The sequence below is a fragment of the Equus przewalskii genome, chromosome 12 (genome assembly GCF_037783145.1).
Source record: "Equus przewalskii isolate Varuska chromosome 12, EquPr2, whole genome shotgun sequence".
Lineage (NCBI taxonomy): Eukaryota > Metazoa > Chordata > Mammalia > Perissodactyla > Equidae > Equus > Equus przewalskii.
The window spans coordinates 25,439,502-25,464,559 of NC_091842.1; the positions used below are offsets into that span (position 1 = coordinate 25,439,502).

At 40.1% G+C, this 25,058-nt stretch overlaps 1 protein-coding gene across 7 annotated transcripts in view; it reads left to right on the forward strand.

Annotated features, from left to right (window-relative positions):
* Nucleotides 1-25,058, forward strand: part of LOC103564591 (acyl-coenzyme A synthetase ACSM1, mitochondrial-like) — a 54,305-nt gene that overhangs the window by 2,902 nt on the left and 26,345 nt on the right. Inside the window, exons 3-8 of one of the 7 annotated variants that reach the window (XM_070568366.1) lie at nucleotides 5,224-6,218; nucleotides 6,909-7,063; nucleotides 11,899-12,141; nucleotides 19,527-19,737; nucleotides 22,047-22,254; nucleotides 24,098-24,238. In XM_070568366.1, coding sequence (XP_070424467.1) covers nucleotides 11,950-12,141; nucleotides 19,527-19,737; nucleotides 22,047-22,254; nucleotides 24,098-24,238 — 752 coding nt within the window. In that variant the 5' untranslated portion in view covers nucleotides 5,224-6,218; nucleotides 6,909-7,063; nucleotides 11,899-11,949. Of the gene's footprint in view, nucleotides 1-5,223; nucleotides 6,219-6,835; nucleotides 7,064-11,883; nucleotides 12,142-19,526; nucleotides 19,738-22,046; nucleotides 22,255-24,097; nucleotides 24,239-25,058 lie in introns of those variants that run through there. The other 6 variants (XM_070568362.1, XM_070568363.1, XM_070568367.1 and 3 more) reach the window with 6 other exon arrangements.

Sequence of the window (25,058 nt, forward strand, 5' to 3'; positions counted from 1 at the left end):
CAGTAACCTTCTGAGTTAGATAGGAGTTATGCCAGTGTCACCAGTGAGGATAAGCTTGCAGCTCATCCTTTGTCTCCAAAGCCCAGTTCCTTTTAATCACATGGTATTACTGCCTCCCTGAGTACTCTTCTAGAAAAACCGAAGACATCAACTTGGCAGCCATTAGCAACAAAGCCCACCTTACTAAATGTAATATTAGTAACAATCCCTTATAAAGTATGCTAACCTTCTCCTGTGGCATGGAGAGTATCTTTATGAAAGCTCATCAGTTCATGTAGAGATTTGAAGGACAGAGACCAGGGCTTATTCAAGCCTGCAACCCCAAGGGCCTGCCCTCATTCATGTCAGATCCGACAACCTTAGTACATATCTGCTGGAAGAATGGATGGATTTTGTAAGCACTTGATGATTTACAAAGTACTTCTACATCCTTCATCTTATTTAATTTTCCAAAAAGCCCTAGAACATAAAGGAAAGCTGATATCATTAACTGCATTTAAAAGATGATGATAATGCAGGTCATACTCAAATTGCTGTCGTTTTCTTTCTTTAAGAATTATAATGGACTCATATTCCCTGTTGAAACAGAACCCAGCTGAATTCCACACACCGCTGTTGCCCAGCCACACACATCTACTTAAAAGCCAAGACAGACACTTTGTTATCTTTCATGTCTTACAAAATACATCAAATTCTGAAAAACTCTACGCTAATTAGATTAAAAAAGATGAAGCTAAACCATTCAACCTGGGATAATTGTTACATTCTGATTCTTTCCCTTTCTCACTTCCTTTTGGTCTCCATTGTCTATAGCATGGAGTATTCATCATCTTCCTCCATGAAGAGAATCCGCTTCCTACAGAATAGAACTATCAGGGCAGTGGGATCCTTGCTCTCTGAGTTAACCCTCCTGTTGGGTTTTACAGGACACAGCTTTTCCTGAATGGCCTCCTCCACTAGTTTCTCCTCTTGCACTCTGTGGGCTCTCCTCAAAAATGGAGGTCTGGTGATGCCAGTCCCTTACACCAGGACCCCTGGACTTCCCCGTAAAATACTGCACACATTGCTTAATCTGGTTCTCAGCACCCAAAATCTGTGTCCTACTCAGCTATGCTGCCTTGTCTCCCAAATTTCCTCTCCATGTGCCCTGCGTTCTACCAGACCAGAATAGTCAATGATTTCCTAAACAATTTCTCTGAATTTCCTCCCACCATCTCTGCTACCAAGGATGAAGGCTCCACTTCTAAACACCCTCCCCATCCTTCAAGGGTTTTCCCTCAAAACCTCCCCTAGATCCCTTCAGCAATTCATTCAGCAAAATATATAGTAAGAATCTCCTTTATGCCAAACAAACCCTATCCTCAAGGAGCTTAATATCTACTGAGCAAAAGAGACCCAGCTAAGAGAAACTCAACACAATGAGGGTGCTGGAATGGTGTCATTGCCAAGCAGTGGGCCAGCCATTGGAGGGAATGCAACGAGAGTCCATGCCAATGCTCACTGAGACTGCCATCTAGGCAGAAAGAGAGGAGGGAGAAAACACAGCATCAGATTGAAACAATCAGAAGTCCTGTGGCACTCAGTTCTTCATTCATTCATTCATTCAACAGACATTTACCAAGCCTAAATACGTGCACAGCACTGTACCAGGAATGCAGAAATGATGTTATATGGTTCCTGCTCTTAGGAGTTTACAGTCTAGTAGGAGCAACAGAGATATATACACAGGGCTTTACCACAGGTGAGAAGCACTATACCAAGTGCCGGGGACCAGAGGAGGGTGGTTGGTTCCGCCCAGCAGAGTCCAGGAAAGCTCCAGAAAAGGATGATATTTGTCAGGGCTCTAAAGGGAGTATAAGTTTACCAGAGAACAAGAAAAGAAGGGAGGGGACGGGAGAGAGGAAGAACATTACATCAATCAGTCCAGTCAGGAGAAAATCACCTCAGTTATTTTAACATAGAGACTTTAACATAAAAAAGCTGTTTAGTTACAAAATCACTCACTAAGTGACTGAGAGATTAAAAGGCACTCTAAGGCATCATGAAGGTAGCAGTTGCAAGAAGCAGCTACCACTCCTACAGCTGAAGAAACAAGGGGAAAACTTAGAAACTCAGAGGAGGAAGCCCATTGGTGGGTGGTGGTATGAAACTCCGATCTACAAGGAGGGGCACTACTCAGCTGGGCTGATGTCTCTGAGCTCAGAGGAGGGGCTCCGTGGGCTGACCCAGACTTCTGAGGATGGGCACAGGCCAGCTGGTGCTAGTGTCTCCTAATTCAGGCATGACTTGCCGCTGGGTCTGCAAGTGCTGGGAGAAGTGCAGCCTGGATTCAGCTGCAGCTGCGGGAAGGAATTACAGCTGCCGAAGGAAAGAAGTGTCTGTACCTAGACTCTAGGTCAGTGGTACCAAAACAGGGGTGATTTTACCCTCCAGGGGACATTTGGTAATGTCTGGGGACATTCTTAATTGTCACAACTGGGGAGTTGCTGCTGGAATTTAGTAGATGGAGGACAGGGATGCTGCTAAACATCCTACAATACACAGGACAGCACCCCTTCAACAAAGAATTACCAAGTCCAAAATGTCAACAGTGCCAAAGTTGAGAAGCCTGTTCTAGGTTAACACTGATGTGGGCTCCTGCCTTCCTTCCTCCTCACTCCAGGGCAAGCTTCTCTGGCTCAGTCCCATATTTACTTGAGCAGCTGGGTTGTCAGCAAAGGCTGTACATGCTCTTGCAGGCAAGACCTGGGTGTCGCAGTATTTGGAATTTTCATTAACGCACTGTGTTAGCAGTAAAATTCCAGTTCACGGAGCCTAGAAGTTGAAAAAAACTTACTCTGTTTTTAAAGGAACTTGGATTTCAGGTCAGTTTGGACAGGAAACTCCAATAGAAAAAGCATTCAGCCAAGGTGTAGCTGTGTGTATGTGTGCATGTATGTACATATAATGTACATACAATTCTAGTATATTAATGTACATATATATTATATATGCCATGGATAATATATTATATATATATACTGAGGCTCTGTTCATTCTTTTTCGATATTCTTCTCTCAGTTCTTCAGACTGGATAATTTCTTTTTCTAAAAGATTGTCACCTGAGCTAACAACTGTTGCCAATCTTTTTTTTTCTCCTGCTTTTTCTCCCCAAATCACCCCTGTACATAGTTCTATATATTTTAGTTGTGGGTCCTTCTAATTGTGGCACGTGGGGCGCCACCTCAGCGTGGCCTGATGAGTGGTGCCATGTCCGTGCCCAGGATCCGAACCAGCAAAACCGTGGGTGGCTGCAGCGGAGCATGGGAACTTAACCACTCAGCCACGGGGCCGGCCCCTGGATAATTTCTTTTGATCTACCTTTAGTTCACTGACTTTCTTCGGTGATCTCCAATCTACTTTAAAGGCCATTCGGTGAATTTTTAATTTAAGGTAATGTATTTTTCAGTTAGAGATTCTCAATTTAAAAAAATAATCTCTCTCCTAAATTTTTAAATTTGTTCATCATGAGTATATTTTACTTTAATTCTTGAGCATAGTCACTAAAGCTATAGCATAGTTATGAAAATCCATGTCTACTAATTCTAATATCTGGGTCATCAGTTTTCTCTATTGATGTCCTTTTTCTCTTGAGAATGGGTCATATTTTTCTGTTTCTTTGTATGTCTAGTAAAATTTTGGATTTTATGCTGAACATCGTCTATCATATGTTGTAGAGATTCTGGATTTTGTTATATTTTTCTGAAGTGTGGTTATTTTATTTGTTTGTTTTAGCAGGCAGTTAACTTAGCCATACTCCAAACTCCCTGCAGGGTCCAGCAACTGAAAACTCTGTTCAGTTCTTTTAACCTGAGACTGAAAGGATTCTGTGTAGTTCAGGGATCCCTGAGAAATTTGGGCAAAATGTATAGACAGAATTGGGGGATCTCCTTCCCTGGTTCTCTCCTTCTTGAATTTTCCCCATAAAAATGGGAAACTTGCCCAGGGCCATTCATTTCCTCCAATCTCCTCCCTCCGTTTTCTGCCTGCTTTTGGTTGCTCTTTAGTACATTCTGGTATTGTTTTTCATATTTTGTCCCAGGTTTATATTTAGTATCTTTCAGAAAGTTAGTCTTATGGGAGATACTACTCCATATTGCAAATTCTGCAATTATGTTCCTAGTTGAGAATAATTCGATTAATCTCTGCCTCCCACCCAAACTCATTGTGTGTACATTTTAATTCAATTAGAAACATTAACCCCCCCAAAATGCTATTTTATGATAATATGCATTAGGAGTTCCCAGGACAGTGTGGGAGAGCGTTGTGGATTGTAATCAGTATACAAGCTTAAAGCTCAGCTTTGTTCTGTCTCAGGGTGTTTTCACTTGGAATCAAGAACAGGTTAATTCTGAAACTCAAAACAAAGCAAAGAACTGTGTGTTCTTTCAGTTAGAAATTATCGCCGGGATCAACCTACACTGGTGAATGAACTTGGTGACTAAGAGTCAAAGATCAGAGCCAAGTGGATCTAGATTCAAATAGTATTTCTGCTATTTCCTGGCTCTGTGCCGTTGGGCAAGTAGCTTAAATTCTCTGAGGATCAGTATTCTCATTAGTAAAATGGTGGTGATAATAGTACTTTCCACATATTGTTTTATCCTTTTGTCTACTTAATTGATCTTTTATGTGTTGTCTTTTGCCTCTCTGTCATGGGAACGTAAACTCCTTGAGAGCAGTAACCTTGTCTGACATGAACAAAGTTATATTTACACATAGAGGGTGCTCATTAAATATCTATTGAATGAATGAATGTACTACAGGTTTGTTATAAGATTAAGAAGGATACGGGGCTGGCCCCGTGGCCGAGTGGTTAAGTTCCCGTGCTCTGCTTCGATGGCCCAGGGTTTCGCCAGTTTGGATCCTAGGTGCAGACATGGCACTACTCGTCAAGCCACGCTGAGGTGGCATCCCACATGCCGCAACTAGGAGGACCCACAACTAAAAATACACAGCTATGTGCTGGGGGGATTTGGGGAGAAAAAAGCAGAAAAAAAGAAAAGAAGATTGGCAACAGTTGTTAGCTCAGGTGCCAATCTTTAAAAAAAAAAAAAAGATTAAGGAGGATAATGGGTGTAAAATACTCAAATTGACAGGATACTTGGCTATACAGTGTCACTCAGAGAACTAGGCTGAGAGAATCTTTGCCAGATTTTGATGTTACTATCTCCATATGGTTTCCAGGACTACTGAGTCAGGGGAAAAGAGAGAACTCATACCTGTCCTTAAGTGCCTGAGACCAGAAGTGACTTGTGTCACTTCCACCTGGAGTTCATTGTCCAGAACTGGAATTCAATAGCCTCATCCTAACTACAAGAAAGACTTGGAAATGAAAGAGAAGTGTGCATGGAATCTTCAGAGAGTTCTACTGGAGATGAGAAAACTGAGGTGCAATGGGATAAGAAACCTGCTCAATGTCACAGAACTGGTAACTGACAAAAGCTAGACTGAAACCCAGGCTGCCTGGCCTCAGAGCCTATCTTCTTGACCACAACACTGGTGTCACAGTTTACATGAGAGATCTACTGAGATCCATGTGGAAGATCTACTGAGATCCAGAGAGTGTCTCATGGACTCTTCCTCCTGTTCCCATTGTCTTCTCAAAGTGACTGCCTCTTCTGTTCGAGTAAAAGTGTTTTTTGTACTTTGATAGTTTGGATGTTTAATCTTTAACTTACTGAGGCCAGTCAACTAGTCCTCACTCCACTCCATAAAATAAAAGCCTGGCCTGAGCTGAAAGTTCATCATGAGTGAATTGGCCAGGAAAAGCAAAACCCGCTTCTCAGAAGCCAGGCATGCCCCTCAGTCCTGGCGGGGATGTTCTGGGTGTCTCCAGCAATCTCCAGTGGTGACTTGGAGCAAAGGCATTTTTCTCCCTGGTTCCACGGAGGTTAGGAGGGAAAAGGTGCTAGGAAAGTTGGACCAGGATACTGGAGATTCCCCATCACCCAACAACACCCCCATAATGGCTCTAGTAGAAAACTATCAGTACAAGCCACCATCTATGACAATCTGGGCTTTTCCAATGCAACATCATCAACCCAGCATACACATGCCTGGGCCAGGCACTCTACAGACTTTTTACATCACGCAATCCTTCCAAAGATTCCATGGGACAAATCTTATTAAGAACCCCCAACTCCTCCATTTTTCAGATGAGAAGACCAAGGTTAGAAGAGGTAAGTGACTTGCGCATGGTCATCTTGTAAGTGGCTGGGCCAAGATTTAAACTCAAGAATTTGGGATTCCAAAGACCTTGTGTTTTACTAGTACACTGAACTGTTTCTCTTAGAATCCCAAATTAATAGAAACAGCCAACATTGGTTATGCCAAGCGCTATGCTATATGCTTTTCATGAATTATTTTATCTAAGCCTAACAATGACAGCAACAACAAAATAACCAAGGAGATTGGCATTACTATTATCATTCCCCTATTGCAAATAAGGAAACTGAAGCATAGAGAAAGAAGGTCAATGAAGGTCAAAGAGATGGTAAGTAGCAGACTTGAGGCTGAAACCCAAATCTTTCTCCCTCCAGAGCACAGGCTTTAACTACTAAGCCACACTGCCACTTGGCTGTCATTTAAATGAAAACATTGGAGGTACAGAGCTGGGAAAGGGGAGCAGCTTAGCCACAGAGAACTAGTGAAAGTGCTCCTTTTTGACTTTATTTGTTGATTCACCCTGAAAGTCATCCTCCAAGAATTGGAAGTGACTTCATATAGTTGAAGTTTATAGTTACTTATAGTTGAAGTTAAGTTTATAGGTTTTCTAACCAACTGTCTTTCCATGGAGGCCTGTGATTGCTTTCTGTCTTTTCCTAACTGAGCATCTCCTCCCACTTTGGGATCATCCAACTGCTTCCAAGTTCTCAACCCCAGCTGGGGCCAGGAGGCAAGTTCCACTGTGTGCACATTCCTGGGAACTTCTGATCAGAGAGAGCTGAACATGCAAAATCCCCTGTTCTATACGAATCCAAGACCTAGCCCGACTGTTTCCTAGACAGTACCACGTAAGACTGAGGTGAGTGACAACTTCTGTGAGTTGTGTATGGGTGTGTGTGTGTTTGTGTGTATATCTGCCACAGGGCAGTAAAGTATATACAGAGCCCTGAACTTAAAATATGAAGACCTTCTTTCAGATTCTGGCAATGCTGCTTATAGGTTGGCTGACCTTGGGCAAGTCTCTCAACTTCTCTGACACTTCATTTCTGTAATTGCAAAATGAGGATGGTGATAGTGAATGAGAGGAAAAATTGGGAATATACATGTGATATGCCCAGGATAGTGGCTGGCACATAAAAGGTGATTGGTTTCATGTTAGGCAACTTTGAATATGGTGGGCTGTGGGAGGAGGGTGCAAAGGGGAGAAAAAGAGACCCAGAAGGTGAACATTTGAAAGTAAACTCCATTATGTTGACGTTGGTTCACGTTATATAAAGTGAATGCTTTCATTCAAAAAAATTTGGGGGTGGGGAGGGCCGGCTTGGTGGCACAGCGATTAAGTTCACATGTTCCGTTTCGGCGGTCCAGGGTTTGCCAGCCCGGATCCTGGGATGCGGACATATGCACTGCTTGTCAAGCCATGCTGGGGCGGGCCTCCCACATATAAAGTGGAGGAGGATGGGCACGGATGTTAGCTCAGGGCCAGTCTTCCTCAGCAAAAAGAGGAGGATTGGCAGCAGATGTTAGCTCAGGACTAATCTTCCTCAAAAAAAAATTTTTTTTTTTTTATTATCTAACTGTGGGATTTTGGATCCAGAATTGTCTGGGAGTTAGAGAGCACCTCAACATTTATTGAGCCCTTACTGTGAATTAGACCCAGGGTTGGCAAAGTGATTTCTGTAGATTATCTCACTAATCCTTTGTGGAAAGTGGGGTAGTAGGTATCATTACTGTGCTCTCAAGTTCAGAGACATAGACAGTGGCCAAGATCACCTAGCTGCTAGGCAATGGAGCCTAACCTGGCTCTGTAACTCTTGGATCCTCTGTAGCACACAAGTATGTTGTGTCATAAAACAAACAGCTTTTTTAGTGCAAATTCTTGTGAAATCCAAGCTCTGTTGCAGGAACCCTTCAAGGCACTGTCCACCTAGGCACATAGTGGCGAGCCTGGCCACCTCTCAAAGCCACATTGCCAAAATGATTACAAAATACACTCTAAAGCACATGAAAAGATTGTACTTTAAAACTATTTCATAGGATGTCCTTAGACTATGAACTCCAAAAGGGTAGAAACTCTTGCAGTCTAATTAATCTCTGGTTATCTAAAACCACACATGGCACATCCTCGATAAATAGCTGATGAATGAAAAATATATTTTTCTGTAATTCTCACATTCTGTAGGCACACTGCTTTTCTCTCTCCAACTCTCATCTTCTAGTTTTCTGAATAACAGCCAAAAGGGAAGAATGTAACATTTAGTTGAGTACCTATCATGTGTCAGGTATTGTGAGGAATAGATGTAGTTACAGATATAGTTATAAAGTTATAAATATCAATATAGTATATATAGTGGTAGATATACAGATATTGATATAGTCATAAATATATAAATGCAGATATCTCTGTAGATCTAGTTGTAGATATAGATAGTAACAGATATTGATATAGCCATAGGTATCGGCATATTTGTAGATATAGATACAGAAACAGATATAGTTCTAAAGACAGATATACATAGAGATAGACATATAGATATAGATATCTCTGGCCTTTCGTCCTCTTAACACACTGTGAGATTAGGTTCTTACTTATTGATGCAGTAGCTGGACCCTGCAGTATCTGTGTTCAGGAATTTATTCCCATTCCTTCTCTTCAAACTCTAATTTCAAAGGTTAGACAGCCATTTCTTTTTGTGAGGCCTGATTGTTCAATGAGAGTTTCCCCAGAGAGAGTGCTAACAAACAATAGCTCCCATTTATGGAGTACTTACTTTTGCTGAGTCTGTGCTACACGCTTTATACAGGATGTCTTTCATTCATCACCACAACTCTAGGAAATAGGTGCTGCCAATATTTTCATATTTTAGAGAGAGGTTAATAAAATTGCCCAAAGTTACATGAGTGGTGAGTGAAGAGGTTGGAATTTGAACCTGTGCTGTGTAACTCCTATGGACATGCTCTCAGCTACCACAGTTCTCAGCTGGGCACTGTGTTTGGCCCTTTCATGTGATTAAGATTAAATTAGAATTGCAAACACATTTGTAAGATGATGCTGAAGTCATTTCTCTTTTATTTGATTAAACCAATATGATCTCAATAAAATAAATTTTTAAAAAAGAGGGATGCATTAGTTTGCTAGAGCTGCAGTAACAAAACACTGCAGACTGGGAGGCTTAACCAAGAGGAATTTGTTTTCTCACAGTTCTATAGGTGAGAAGTCTGAGATGAAGATGTTGGCAGGGCTGGTTTCTTCTGAGGCCCTGCTTCTTGGCTTATGGATAGTTGTCTTCATGTTCACATGGCATTCTCCCTCTCCCTCTGTCCTGATCTTTTCTTATAAGGACCCCTGTTATAGTGGATTAAGATCCATCTAATGATCTTATTTTAACTTAATTACCTCTTTGAAGATCCTATCTCCACATGCAGTCAGATTCTGAGGTACTGAGGCGTTACGACTTCAACATATGAATTTTGAGGGGACATAATTCAGCCCATAATAAAGGCTTAATTAGTTTCCTCACTATTTCTCTCCCTCTTCTTTTGGTCTTTAGCCACTTATTAAGGGGTTGTTTGCATTGTCTTTGGGGATTTTAAGGAAGACCCTGAGGTCATTTATACACCTATGTATAAAAATGGCAACTGAGTCTGGCATTCTTGCTCTAAATCAGCTCCAGCCTGTGAAGGGAGGTATGCATTGGAAAAAAATATCAGAGAAGGTGGGCTTCTAGAAACCAGCTCTGCTACTAAACTTGCCTTGCAACCTTGGGGAAATCCCTGTCTCTCTTGGGATGTTGGCTTAGATCAGGGATTTTAAGCTCAAATGTCCATAGGAGCTAGACAGGAGCAGTAAGTGGAGAAGTAGATAGGTGTGACAAAAGAAGGAGTGGTGGAAACAGTGTCAAATTGGAGAACATCCGTTTAAGTTAAGCATAAAATTCTCAGGTCCAGTCAGTTGGTGCTAGCTTGAAATGAAGGCCCTGTATTGCTAGCCCTTCTAAGTTTTCAAGAGAAAACTTCATTCAAGACTTTTAAATGAGGTCTCACAAATTTTACATGTTGGCAATTCAGATTTTACCTCCAAGGACTGAGAGTCAAAAGGAATATGGCCAAGGTCCAGGTCTGGGCCAGCTGATATCTCGGGTCTTCTTGCCCAAAAGTGCTCTGATGAAACCAAAGATGGTACTGTTGATTGATCGACAGGCGCTAAAAGAGAAGAGAACATTCTTCACTTCACGTGGCCCAAGGATCCATGCTGACAAGCAAACTCGAAGGGATGAACTTTTCACATATCTATCCTCTTTTCTGCAACAGTAACCCAATTGCATATTTAGCACTGCCGCCTCTACTAGAAATACTTAGCGGGGTTCTGGGGGCAGAATCCAAATTAGTTGGGGTTAGGTATTTTGTGTCTAGACTGTCTAAAAATAAATTGAGTCAAGTTTTATTGCTCTCTTCTATGTGTCTGTTGTCAAACAGGATTATTTTGCTGCTGAAACTGAGGAGAAGGGGCTTAATTGTTTGCAGTGATAAAGTGCTTGAATCTCAAAGCTGTGTGCAAAGTGGCTTTCTTCAGGCAACATTCTCATGGATAGATAGTTACAGCTTAAGCCAATTTTCACAATCAAATTTCAAGAAGGACCCTAATAAATGAGAGTTCTGTTCCCATGTTTGTGGCATTTGTTGGGGTCTGGAGTGGTGCAGAGGTTCATTTCACGTGTCAACTCCAATGGATTGGTAACAGCTGCCCGGAAGCTGTCCTGGGGAAGACCCTGAAGCCAGGCCCCAGTCCAGTAAAGACGGTGCTGTGATATTTACTTCATCTGTCCTGAGTATGGTGGTGTATATTTGTCAATATCCTCGTAGTCTCAAGTGACAGAAATCTAATCTTAGGCAAGAAAAATGGTTGGCTCATAAAAATTCAGGATAGGATATTAACAAGAATGGAGTAGAGATGTGGATGGGCCTCAGGCACAATATGAACCAGTGACTTGAACTCCTCTGAGATACTCTCTGCCCCTCATCTCCACATCTCTCAATATCATTTTTGTTCTCTCATATAGAATGGATACCTCCACATGACAGAAAGCATAACTACAGACAGTTCCAAAAATGTGCATTTTGCAGAGTCCAACAGAGAGAGACTGCCTTATATACTGTTTGGTAACAAGCACACACACACATTTTGGGGAGGGATTATGATTAGCCCACTTTGGATTTAAAAATCATGGGGAATGACTGCTCAACCCTGGACCAATCAACTTTAGACAGAAGTTGGAATCGCCTAAAAATATGACATCTTCCATCAGAACCACACATTTGGGCTCAGCAGGAAGATAGGTCTCCAGAGCAAGGATAGCATGGAATATAAGACTTTCAAAATAGTGAGTTTCTACCACAAAGGGGTTGTCCACATGGCTACCATCCTGAGCTTAAATCCAAGGGGGTAAAGGAGAAGGAGAAGACCCTCAGGAATGGGTCCCAACCTCATCTAGTATCTACAGCTTCTCCCTGTTGTTTTCTGCCTTGTGCTTCCTTAGCCGGTAAGAGACATCCCCACCTAAATCAATAAATAGGGCCCTCCAAAGTTCAATGAGCTGAAACAAAGCTGTAACCCTAGCAGTTAACCAGGAGTGCCTCCATTTTGTGGAGGAAATTCCTGCTCCCTGACCAATCTATTAGCCATCTCTTCCCAAGGCAGGCGGTGACCTGAGAATTCTGCGCCTGCTTCCTGAGGACTGCCCCACCATGCAGTGGCTGATGAAGTTCCGGGTCCTCTGGGGCATCCACAAATCCTGCCATGGCTTCCTCCCTGCACCTCGACACCTGCGCTGCCAGTTTTTATCAGGAGCTGAAGCCCCAAGATGGAATGACCATGATACACCTGAGGAATTTAACTTTGCAAGTGGTGTATTGGACTATTGGACTCAAATGGAGAAGGTGAGGAGGGCTCTGTGATGGGAGGGTGAGAACAGCAGTGGCCTTACTGCCCTTATCTTGCTCGTAGTAGGCTGAGGGGAGCAGAAACAAGAACGGCTGCTGCCTCAGCTTACCAGTGTCACAGAAAAAACTTATGTTTTGGGGTTCAATTCTCAGCCTAGCCACTTCCTCACTTCTCCAAGCCTCAGTGGTTTCATCTATAAAATAGGAATAATCTCATTTAAGAAACAAGACAGCAGATGCACAATCAGTGCTCCATAATTGTGAACAAGTGCAAAGTTCTAATCACAAAGTCAACAAATTGATGTTAGTCTGAGTCTGTTAATCTTCAATGAATGGGATTGTGAGTCTAACTATCTGTCTTAGAAGAGATGAGTACAGCATCTGATACATTAACTTCTGTTTGTTTTGGCAAAAAAATCATGACATGAGCAAGTTCTTCCTATCAATCTCTGATGCAATTTAACATTAAACATTGCTCAATAAATATAGTCAAATATGTATTAAACACAAAGATTTTTAAAAAAACAGCTGAATGTCATTGCCATGTAATAGCTCTTTGTCCTGTACTGTTGCCCAAGGAAATTAATTTATGTGCTGCCAAATATTCCAAATTCCTTACTATCCAATAGTCATGTCTGCCTAGATTTCTTTGAGCCGATGGGTCTGTGTTTTGTGGCTCCTGAATTTAATTCCATAATTTAACATGAATAATTAGTAACAGTCCTAGGACCAATACAATTCTAAAGGGTCCTCATGTTTCTCTGAAACTATTAGACTTTTGTCCCAGCATCCCATAAAGGACTCCTCCATGGTATTCACAGAGAGTCTAAATGTTTTGTAATTCTTATACACATGTAGTGTTACTGGCACTAGAATGTAAGTTCCACGAGGTTGTGGAATTTTTTGCTGTTTTGATCACTGTTGTATCCCCAGCATGTAGAACATGCCTGGCACATTAACTATTTGTTGAACGACTCTAAATGCATGCAGCACCCTGGACAGCAACACAACCAGCGCAAGATAAACAGCGTTGGTTCTTGGCTGTGACTTGGTTCTATTTTAGCAAGGGGCTGTTTACTTCCTCATGGACGTGTTGTAAACATGTACAGGGGAATACAGGAATCTTTGGCACAGGCAGGCATCATGCAAAGAAGGCAACAGAGTTCAGAAACCAGGATTGGGCTTTGGGGCTTCTTATGTAAAAATCATGTCTCAAAGTAACTAAACATTCATTTCCATATGGCAACAATTGGTAGAGGTAAATGGTTGCTGCCCTCTTGGGAGGTCCGTGGCTCACCAGTTTGCCCCCAAGGCTTCTCTCATTTGTTACTTGCCTGGTCTCCATAGGCTCTGGGTTTGCAACCTCTGGTATAAAAACAAGATTATCCCAACTCATCTAAATATTAATCGAATAATACATATTATTTCCCAATTAAATATAAAGCAAAAATTTTTAACTCCCAGACCTTTAAAGTAATCTTCCTTGGTAAATTCTTTTAAAGTCTAGGTATCAATCAATTACTAGTTCATCCATGTGAATTGATCCATGACTGCATCTCCCAGTTTGACATATCATACTGTATATTGGTCATTTGGTGAGCCTACAAGGAGTACATCCATTTTTTTTAATCAATGGCAATCTACAAAGGAATAGCAGCCCATTTGTCATGTTAAATTACATTTAAACTACTTTCTTTGTAAGTTAAATTACAATCAATCTTATTTTTAAAGTGAATAGTTTGGTCATAATCTACATCCAGAAAATTTGATCATTGCCCAGTTTAGAGAAACAAATCATCCTCTTCATCCAAAGAAATAAAAGCCTAATCCCATCTTTAGATTTAATTTAACCCTGAAGTTCCTTTTCATTCCTTATTTATATCCCAGAGTTGTTTTTTATTTATTAATTCAATAAATATTTACTGAACATTTACAGTGTGCCAGGTGCTCTTCTAAGTGCTTTCATAAAGAATTTTAAAGTTTATTACTGTTTTCTTTTGTTGTTGTTTTATTGAGATATAATTGACATACAGCTATCACTATTTTCTTTAAAAAAACAGAAAAGCATCAGTTTTTCAAGTCAAACTCTTAACACACTAGTATGCGTACCCAAAATTTTAGACATAAAAGTCTGGGATTTTCATTATGAGAAAGCTTTTAGTAAAGGATTTAATTTCTTTAATAGATACTAGGTTATTAAAATTGTGATTTTATCAGCTTTGGCAAGTCGTATTTTTTTTCTTGAGCAATTTGTCCATTTCATCCAAATTGTCAGATTTGGCATAAAGTTATTTATAATTTTCTCTTATTGCTGTTTTAAATCTGTAAGAATTGTAATAATGTATGCTTTTTCATTCCTGATATTGTTAATATGTTTAGTCCTTCTTTTTTTCTTGATAAGTCTTTCTAAGAGTTTATCAATTTTATTAATCTTTTAAAACCAGCTTTGGCTTTACTGATATTCTCTATTGTGTATTTGTTTTCCATTTCATTGATGCATGCTGTTATCTTTATTATTTCTTTTCTTCTATTTTCCTTTGATTTGATTTGCTGGTCTTTTTTTTAGCTTCTTGAGATGGAAGCTTAAGTCCTTACTCTTCAGCCTTCCTTCTTTTATAATATATGCATTGAAAATTTTAAATGCACTTTTAAGGTGCATTATACAAATTCTTATATGTCATATTTTATCATTCAGTTTAAAATATTTATATTTGCCTTTTTGATTCTTCTCTGACCCATAGATTATACAGAAGTGTATTGATTAGTTTCCAGATAGTTGGTGTGGGTTTTTAATGGTCTCATTGTTAATGATTTCTAGCTTAATTCCATTATGGTCAGAAAACATACTCTATTTTAAACTTTTGAAATTTCTTGAGATTGGAATGTTCCAAATGCAATGGAAAATAGTGTGAATTATATTACTGTTGGGAAAGTGTTTTATCTATGTCAATTAGGATTTAAATTTTCTCAGTCTATCATATTCTATCATTAATTTAGAGAAATCATTAAATTTCTACTTGTATTTCATTTTAATTAATTCTGAGGCAAACCCTTTCTATAGATAATAAACTCTCATGTGTTTTAATATTCAGAAATAATCTTATTACTCATGAGTCACCTAAGTAATTGATAAGCCTTTCCAATTTTCTTTTTTCAAAGTATATTTTAGTTAGAGATTGGCAGGGAGTAGCTATGTAGGTTTTTGTTTATTTAAGTCAACTATATTGATGTATAACTTACATAGAATAAAATGCACACATTTTAAGAATAAAGTTTAATAAGTTTTAGAACATTTCTATCACCTCAAAAGTTTCCTTTTGTCCTTTCCCAGTCAATCGCCACCCTTCTTCACCCTGAGCCCCAGGCAACCACTGATCTGCTGTCACTAGAAATTATAGTTCTCTCCTAGGGTTTCTCAGAAATGAAATAATACAGTAGGCACCCTTTTGTGTTTGGTTTCTTTTACTGAGCAACTCAGCATAATGTTTTTGAGATTCATCATGTTGCCCTGTGTATTAATTGGTCATTTCTTTTTGTTGCTGAGTTGCTTACTCAGCATTTTATCTTTTAAAACTATTTCTCAATTTCCCTCGGCTTCAAACATCACTGCATAAAACTTTAAAGTTCAAATACAGTTTAAGAGTTGTGTGTTTTCTTCCAGCCTTCCCTTAATATCACGTTATCAGCTTAATCCTTAGTGCAAAAATCCATAACTGCTTAAGCAATGTCTTCTCTAAGTTGCGAAAGTGAAGGGCTAAAATACTGTCTGAATTCTAAGCAACAACAGTTGTTTTCTACCTTGATACACCAGCTTTTCCATCATTTTAAAAACTCCTAGAGGAATATTACATGCTCTTCTCACCTTGTATAAGCAGTGCACACCAGTGATTTATATTTGCTAATATTCTTTAATCTATTGGGCAAGAATATTTTTCATAGCAGTGATTTTTTCATAGATGTGAATATATATATAATCTTACTACAGATGAGATACATTCTTTGTCCCAATCATCTGAGTCAAAGGTAGTAGGATCATGTTTTCATGAGTGGAAAAAAATTCCTGGAAAAATATACACCAAACAATTATCAGTGTTAGCATTCAGGGAGTGAAAATGTGATGAGAAATCTGAAGAAATTTTTCTGTTTATAAGAATCTTTTCTTTCATAAGCTTCTGCCTTGCCTGAATTTTAGTCTGAATATGTTTGTTTGGGGAATAAAAATAAATAAATCTTCAAAAAAAGCATGCTAATTATAGTAAAATAGAAAGTTGATTTAAACAAGAAAACAAAATTGGCCATAAATATTTAAAACCATTTACATATGTGCATATATGTGTGTCTTGTTCATCCTTGTATCGTTTTGGTCTAAGAATGTAATGGCTTCTAAAAACATTTGGCCTTAGAAAAAATGAGAACTTGGAAATATTGAATGAATGAGTGAATATTACTAATATAAATTTGGATTATAATGTAAATATGATTTTGCTTTTTAAAATTGATATTATATTGTGAGCAATTTTTATTGCAAGAAGATTTCTGAGAGTTTTTTAAATTGGTTTTATCATATTCTTTCATTTTATAGACACTATATAGTTTGATCCTGTTTTTTAATCAATTCTTCCAATATTTGTCTTTTGATTGGGATATTTAGTCCACTTACATTTAAAGTAGTTATTGATAGGGAAGAACTTACTATTGCCATATTGTTAATTGTTTTCTTGATGTCATAGCTTTTGGTCCCTTATTCCTTCTTTTACTGCCTTCCTTTGTGCTTGCTGGATTTTTTTTAGTGATGCGTTTTGGTGTTATTCTCATTTCCTTTTGTATATTCTGTATATTGTGTATATTACATATAATATCCTAAAGCTACAACAATCTATTGTAAACTAGTAACACCTTAGCTTCATTCACATACAAAAATCTGTTCCTTTTCAGTTCCATCTCACCTCTCCACTTCATGTTATTGATGTCACAAATTACATCTTTATGTATTATGTATCCATTAACATAGATTTATAATTATTTTTTATGCTTTGTCTTTTAAATTTTCTGAAAGAATAAAAAGCAGAGTTATGAATCAAAATTGCAATAATACTGGTTTTTATATTTGTCCATGTATTTACTTTTATCAAAGAGCTTCATATTTTCATCTTTCAGTTACTCTGTACTGTCCTTTCACTTCAACTTGAGGACTCATAGCATTTCTTACAGTGAAAGTCTAGTGGAGATAAGCTCCCTCAACTTGTTTATCTGGGAATGTCCTAATTTCTCCCTCATTTTCAAAAGATAATTTTGCTGGATATAGAATTCTTGGTTAATAGGTTTTTTCCCCCTCAGCACTTTAAAATATATCATCCCACTGCCTTATGGCCTGCAATCCACTGATAATCCTAATAAGCATTTCTTATGCATGATGAATCACTTTTCTCTTGCTGTTTCAAGAGTCTCGCTTTGGCTTCTGTTATTTGATTATAATGTGTCTCTGTGTAGATCTCTTTGGATTTTCCTACTTAGAGTTAATTGAGCCTCTTGTATGTGTATATCCATGTCTTTACTCAAATTTTGGATGTTTTCAGCCATTATTTCTTCAAATAAGCTCTCAGTCCCTTTTTCTTTCTTTCTTTTTCTTTGAGGACTCCCATAATATGTATATTTGTCTACTTTCTGATGTTCCATAAGTCCCTTAGGCTCTATTCACTTTTCTTCATTTTTCTCTTTTTGCTCCTCAGACTCAAGAATTTCAAATGACTTGTCTTCTAGTTTCCTGATCTTTTCTTCTGCCTATTTGAGTCTACTGTGGAACCCCTCTAGCAAGGTTTTTGATTCAGCTGTTGTATCTTTCAGCTCCAGAATTTCTATTTGGTTCTTTTTTGTAATTTCTCTCTCTTTGTTCATCATCTCACTTTGTTCATATGTTATTTTCCTGATTTGTGTTAGTTATTTGTTCATGTTTTCCTTTAGGTCTTTCAGCATATTTAAGACAGTCATTTAAAAGTCTTCGTCTAGTAGCTGAAGCCTGGGTTTCTCTAGGGTCAGTTTCTAGAGATTTATTCTGTTCCTTTGAATGGGCCATATTTTCCTGTTTATTTGTAGACCTTGTGATCTTTTGTGGAAAACTCAACATTTGAAAAAAAGCAGCCATCCTGCTCAGTCTTTGCAGATTGGCTCCATGCAGGAGAAGACCATTACGAATTTTCTCAGTGTGAAAACTTAAGGCCTTCTCAGGTCTTTCCTGCCATGTTTCTTTCCTGGGCCCACGCATGTTCTTTTTTCCCCAATTTTCCCATGCACATGGCTGATGTTTATGCCTTAATTTCCATAAAATTCTTATCCTTGCATCTTCTTGGGGCCTTAGATGTTCTGTTGTATTCCTCTGTCTGTAGTTTCTTACCCCTAAGTGGCTACAGTCTTCACACACCATGGCATCTGTGACTGCTTTCAGATGCTTTCAACCTGATATTCAAACTCTGCCACCACTCCCATCTGAGCACCAAGTCAGATGAGACAGAATCCAATCCCTTAAGCAGCCCCCAGACAAGCCAGAATGTTGCAAATAAGTTACACTCTTTTTCCTTCTGTCCCATAAAGGGGATGGGAAATGGGTGGCTTCCTCCTGACCATGCTGCACCACATCAGAGAAGGGGTAGTGCAAGAGAGAAAAACATCACAAAATTTCCTTCCATTTTGAGTATGACTTTTATTGTTTGGGCATTTGTGGGTTGCTGCAGATCCTTGATTATTTTAAGAGCTCCCACGAAACCATTTTGGTCTGTTGTTTACTTACTTGATGTTTCTCTGAAGGAATGAGGGCCTGGAGTTGTCTTCTTGCTGATTTCACCCCTAAAAGTAATTTATTTAAAAATAAATTCCCCCAAATCTTCAGGAACTAAATTAGCTTCTTTATTTTATGATGTAGCAATAATAACAATAGTAATATTTATTGAGCACCTACTTGGGCCAGACACTGTTAAATAAATTTAAATACACTGTTAAATAAACTTAAATTCACTTAAATAACTCATTTAAAATTCGCTACCTTCTAGGTAGTATTATTGTTGCCATTTCATAGATGAGAAAACTGAGGCATAGAGGGGAACCCACTGTCTACATGGAGCTCAGACTCCTGGGAGAAAGGAGCTTTAAATCTTCAATAGAAGACACGAAGGCTATTCATGGTTTTATGTGACTTGAGAGAAGGTGGCTACACTAGGCCAGAAGAAGTTGGCTGTATCACACCCACTCCTAACTTCTCTTGGCTCTTGAATGCTTTAAAATGGGGTCTCAGTCCTTGAGCTATGCTCACACTGGAATATGACTATGGCAGTGGATAAGCGCCCTTTTCCTTCAAAGCAGGAAGTAACATGGTGTATGATCTTGACCAGGAGGGCAAGAGAGGTCCAAACCCAGCCCTGTGGTGGGTGAATGACCAAGGGGATGAAGTGAAGTGGAGTTTCAGAGAGATGACAGACTTAACCCGACGTGCAGCCAACGTCTTTACGCAAACCGGTGGCCTGCGACAGGGAGACCATCTGGCCTTGATTCTGCCTCGAGTGCCTGAGTGGTGGCTGGTGACTGTGGGCTGCATCCGAACAGGTCAGTGACTCAGAAAGACCACAATAGACCTTAGGGCTGACCTAGAGTCAATTGGTCCTGCAATATTAGGTTTTTTCTCTTACCCTGCCTTCTTTCTTCTTCACAGTCTTTCTCTTTCTCAGATTCCCTCATATATTCTTTTATTCTTTGTCACTCACTCTCTCCCTCATGCTCACTCACTCTCAAAACCAATATCATAATTCTTTCCCATTCATACACATACACAAACATACACACACACATTTTCTCTTGCACCGTCTCAGGTACTATTACTTTTAAAAAATATTAATTAATTGTTATTCATCAAATTTTACCATATTTAAGCCCTCCTTCCCCACTGAGTAATTTAAGAATCGGTTGCAGACATTGTGAGACCCATAAATACCAGATAAATACCCATAAACACTGGAATATGCATCTGCTAAGATCCAAAACATTCTCCTCACAGAACCACAACAGAGTTAACATACAAGAAGTCTAACACTGATACAATATAGTTACCCGATATACATCCATAGTCAAAATTCCTCAATTGTCCCGATAATGTCCTTTATAGCCTTTTTTCCCCTTTAAATTCAAAATCTAATCAAGGGTCATGCATTGCATTTTGTTGTCATGTCTCTTCAGTCTCTAATCTAGAATGGTTCCTAGGCTTTTCTGGATGAAAATGACATTTTTGAAGTATCTAAGCCAGTTGTTTTATAGAACATCCCTCAGAATTTCCAATTCTGACTCTTGCTTTTGATTATATTCAGGTTAAACATTTTTGGCAGGAGTAGTAGATGGGCGATGTTGTGTCTTTCTCAGTGCATCACATCAGGTGGTATATGAGTTGGTTTGTCCTATCACCAGTGATATTGTTTTATCACTCTAGCAAGGTGGCATCCACCTTTGTAAAGGTACCTTTTCCCCTTGTAATTAACACGTAATCTGTGGTGTAATACTTATGAGGCTGTGTGAATATCCCTTTCCCCAACAGCCTTTCACCCTATGGTTTGAGTATCCATTGATGATTCTTCACTAAATTTACTATTATTATGGTGGTTTTATATGAGGATTTTCTATTTATATCATTCTCTCTAAATTTATTAGTTAGAATTTTTCTGTAGAGATTTCCCTTCTCCTTTTAAATAACTATCTATCTATTTAGCTATATAATTTAGAATCAGTCTGGGATTCATGGATTTTTTTTTTTTAATCACTTCAGTTCTTCTGTGCATGTTCATACAACAAGCTGTCATGCTTCTGCTCATATTTCTCTCTCTGACTCATACTCTCTCACAAATAAAATGGCTAATCCATCAAGATCATGTAGAATCAAGAACTAATAGCAACGACAGAGGGAGCATAGAGAAACTGTGTCATCTGTAGATCTAAGAGATGGCCCATGGGAAATCCAAGACATGAGCAGAGCCCCCTGGGATGGGTAGAATTAAAGAAGAGTAGAAGCAAAGGAAGAGAATTCCATGAATGGGTATAGCACATGCAAAGACTTAGAGTCAGGAGCAGCCTAGATAATGAGGAATGGTCATTTTGAAATAGAGAATAGAGTTGTGGGAGAGAAAGGTGAAGAGTGGGCACTGCCTTCAATGTCAGGATGGGGAATGTAGCGTTTTCCTGAGAGAGGCCACAGGTGTTAGTGCAGAGAAGAAATGTGGAGGGGAAAAGTCAGTGTTCTATGGAACTTAAGCAGGTGATAATATGAAAGATGGGTGGTAGGAAGATTCAGAGCAGGGCATCTTGTGGAGAGATTAGAATCTGAGAGAAACACACAGAGGCTTGACCTAATTGTTGGTGTTGGATGATGGAAAGGAAAGGAGGAAACTTCAAAGGACAATGAGGTTACATTTGGATATAAGGAATGAAGGAAAGAGAAGAGATTCAAGATTACAACAAGGAACCGACAGAGAGGGAAGTGAGAAGAGAAAGGTGGGGGCAGTGATGCAGCTAGTCCTGATGCAGGGACACTGTCCTACTTGCATCTACATTCCCAGATCCCATGTAAAGTTGTGTAAAGTAGGATCCACCTGTCTGCCGGCTGGATCCATCTAGTGTAGAAAAGATTAGTGCAGCATTTTCACATTTTAACATGCTTGGAGATCACTTGGGCAGCTTGTTAAAATGCAGATTCTGATTCAGTAGGTTTGAGGTGGGGCATGATGTTCTATGTATCAGGCGGTGCTGATGATGCTGGCCTGCAGACTGTACTTTGCAAGCAAGAGGTTAGGGGATTTCTATGCTGATAAGCCATGCCTGAAGCCCATGGTTGTGAGAGAGAAACTGAAACAAATTTCCTTTCTTATCCCCAGGGATTGTTTTCACGCCAGGGACCACCCTAATGAAGGCCAAGGACATTCTCTACCGACTACAGGTGTCTAAAGCCAAGGGGATCATAACCACAGATACCCTTGCCCCAGAAGTGGACTCTGTGGCTTCTGAGTGTCCTGCTCTGAAAATCAAGTTCCTGGTATCTGACCACAGCCGTGAAGGGTGGCTGGACTTCCGATCACTTATTAAGTGAGTTTCTGGTCTGATAGATGTGCTTTCTGAGGAATGGTGGGGGAAGACCCTCCACTCCCAAGTGCTGGTAGACAGGCAGCCAGTGGTGGGAAGCTCACCAGGTCTGAGACCAAAAAACTTCTCTTCTCGGCTATTCCACTGCCTTGCTGTGTGACCCTGGGCTGGTTCCTTCCTCTCTCTTGGCTGTGGTTGCTTTCTCTGTAATATAAGGAAATTGAACTTCTCTGCTTCTCTCACTAAAGTATAATCACCCTGGGACTGTGCAAAGGAGATGTTTAAAGTCAGAGGGTTATTGTGTTATGTCTTCTTTGTAGGTGAGAAATCTAAAATATTATTTTTACATAATAAATAAATATATGAAGGAGTTGGATGAAAGATTAAAATGAATTTTTAAGGTGATATTGGAGACTGCAAGAAACATTGAGGCTGTTGCTGGCAGGAAGCTTTGGGAGCGAACACTTCCTATCTCCCAGGGGCTGGGTGCCTTTAGGGACATGTTGCAGGAAAAGTTAGGGAAGTATTGAAGGTTAGGAAGATCCCCTTCCACTTCCAAAACTCTGACTCTGTGAGTCTTCAGGCATTTTTCATATCCTGCAGACAAATGACTCTGGGTCTGCTTTCTTGAGGTAACCTCTCATTTTTAAAGCTCTTTACTTCAACCCCAAAAGGCAAGTATTACAGTGAATTCAAAAATTATGCTAGATTCTGAAGTCAGAGAATTAAATGAAATAGTTAAATAAAGAATGCTTTTTAAAAATCCCTTAAATTGCCCAGAGTCAGTAGGGTACCATTTCTCTGCAAGACCAGTAGAGCTATTGTTCCCTCCAGCACTGATATGATTTGTAGTTCTTTGATTGAACAGTATAGGAAACCTACATTTACCATCATAGAAGCCCCAAGAGACTTTCAGTCTAGGAGAAGCTCCCAGGAGTCCAGGCCGACTGAGGGAACTGCAGGTTCTATCTGTCATCTCAGGCTCACACCAGGGCAGGTGCTGGATATGTTTCTTTCACTCTCACTCTCCCTCACTTTCTCTTCCCCACCCCTCATCACCATGGTCATGGAGTTAAATTCATGTAAAGCTGGTTTGTGTAAAAAACAAACAGCAGTGTGATAAAGAGCACAGTCCATGGGATCAGACTGTTTGGGTTTGAACCCTGGCTCTGCCACTCTCTGGCTATATGTCTTCAGGCAAGTTACCTACGCTCTCTGAGCCTGCATTTCTTCACCCACAAAATGGGCTTGATAAGAGCAGTACCCACTTCTCAGGGTTGCTCTGAAGATTGAGTTCTTATTTGTAAATCATTTAGAGCATTATCTGAAACATAGTTGGTGGTATTTCAATGTTTGCTCAACTAAAAAATAATCTGATGTATTGTCCCCATCTTTTGTGTGTGTGTGAGGAAGACTGGCCCTGGGCTAACACCTGTTGCCAATCTTCCACCTTTTGCTTGAGGAAGATTTTTGCTAAGCTAACATCTGTACCAGTCTTCCTCTATTTTATGTGGGATGCTGCCACAGTGTGGCTTGATGAGCGGTGCTAGGTCCATGCCCGGGATCCGAACCTGTGAACCCTGGGCTACCAAAGCGGACAGACACAAACTTAACCACTACACCACCAGGCCAGCCCCTCCTCATTTTTTGAATGAAGAAATCTCAGTCTTCTTTTCCAAGTCACTCAAAAACTCCATTTGCTGCCTAACACTGGGAGAACCAGTCTTTCTTCCAGTGTTGCAAACCCCCAGTTTTCAACTCTGAGGCTCATATTGTTTCTTTTACTCCCCTAGAGGATGGAAAAACAGGAAACATGACTTCTCTCCTTTTTTGAATCCCTTTGCAGATCAGCATCCTCAGATCACACCTGTGTTAAGTCAAAGACCATGGACCCAATGGCCATCTTCTTCACCAGTGGGACCTCGGGCTTGCCCAAGATGGCAAAACACAACCAGGGACTTGCCTTACGATCCTCCTTCCCTTCATGGTAGGAAAGAGGGCACCGACTTAGAGGCTGGGCCACAGACCTGGGGTGGTGTGGGTGTCTGTGTGTGTGTGCTGGGAAAGGGGCTCTAAGTAGAATGGACTCCATCCTGTTTCTCCCTTCTGCTCTCGTTCAGACCACCAAGGGCCTAAGAGGTGAAGGCTGGGAATCCTAAGTGTTTGCTGACAGAGGCCTCCGAATGAAAGGACGCACATTTGGGTCCTGCCTGAGCACGTTCACAGGAGATGTGGAGGAAATGAGGGTGGAGTCAGTAGGAATTCTGCAAACCACACAAATGACAAGCCATTGTGTCCCTGTCAGTGGTTGCAGGGTTTGGTGGGGAAAGACGGAATGTTCTAGCACTGTGACCTGAGGTGACAGGTCCTCTCTTTTCTCCCATTATGGACAAATCAGACTTGGAGTTTCCCAATCATGAGCTCTTAGGGAAAATCATACCTGGAACCAAGCCACACCAAGCCCCTGCCCCTAACCTAGAGCAAGGAATCATACAGGCTGAAGCTGTAGCCCTGGGTTAATCATTTAATCAACTTTAAACCAAACACCTTCTCTGCCCCTCCCCCAACTAGTAATAATTAGACTAGACCAAGTTCTATATATTTTCTAACTTATTAACCAGACCAGGGGCAGAGAAGGCTTCTTGTGGGCAGTGGGTATCTGCACTAATGGTAACAATTGAGTAGAAAAACCCTGGAGGAATAGGGGTGGAAAGAAGGGGAGGGCTTTCTGTGCAGTCTGAAAAATAAGGGCAAAGGCACAAAGATACCAAAAGTAGCATTCGTAGAACTGCAGAGACTTGGGAATA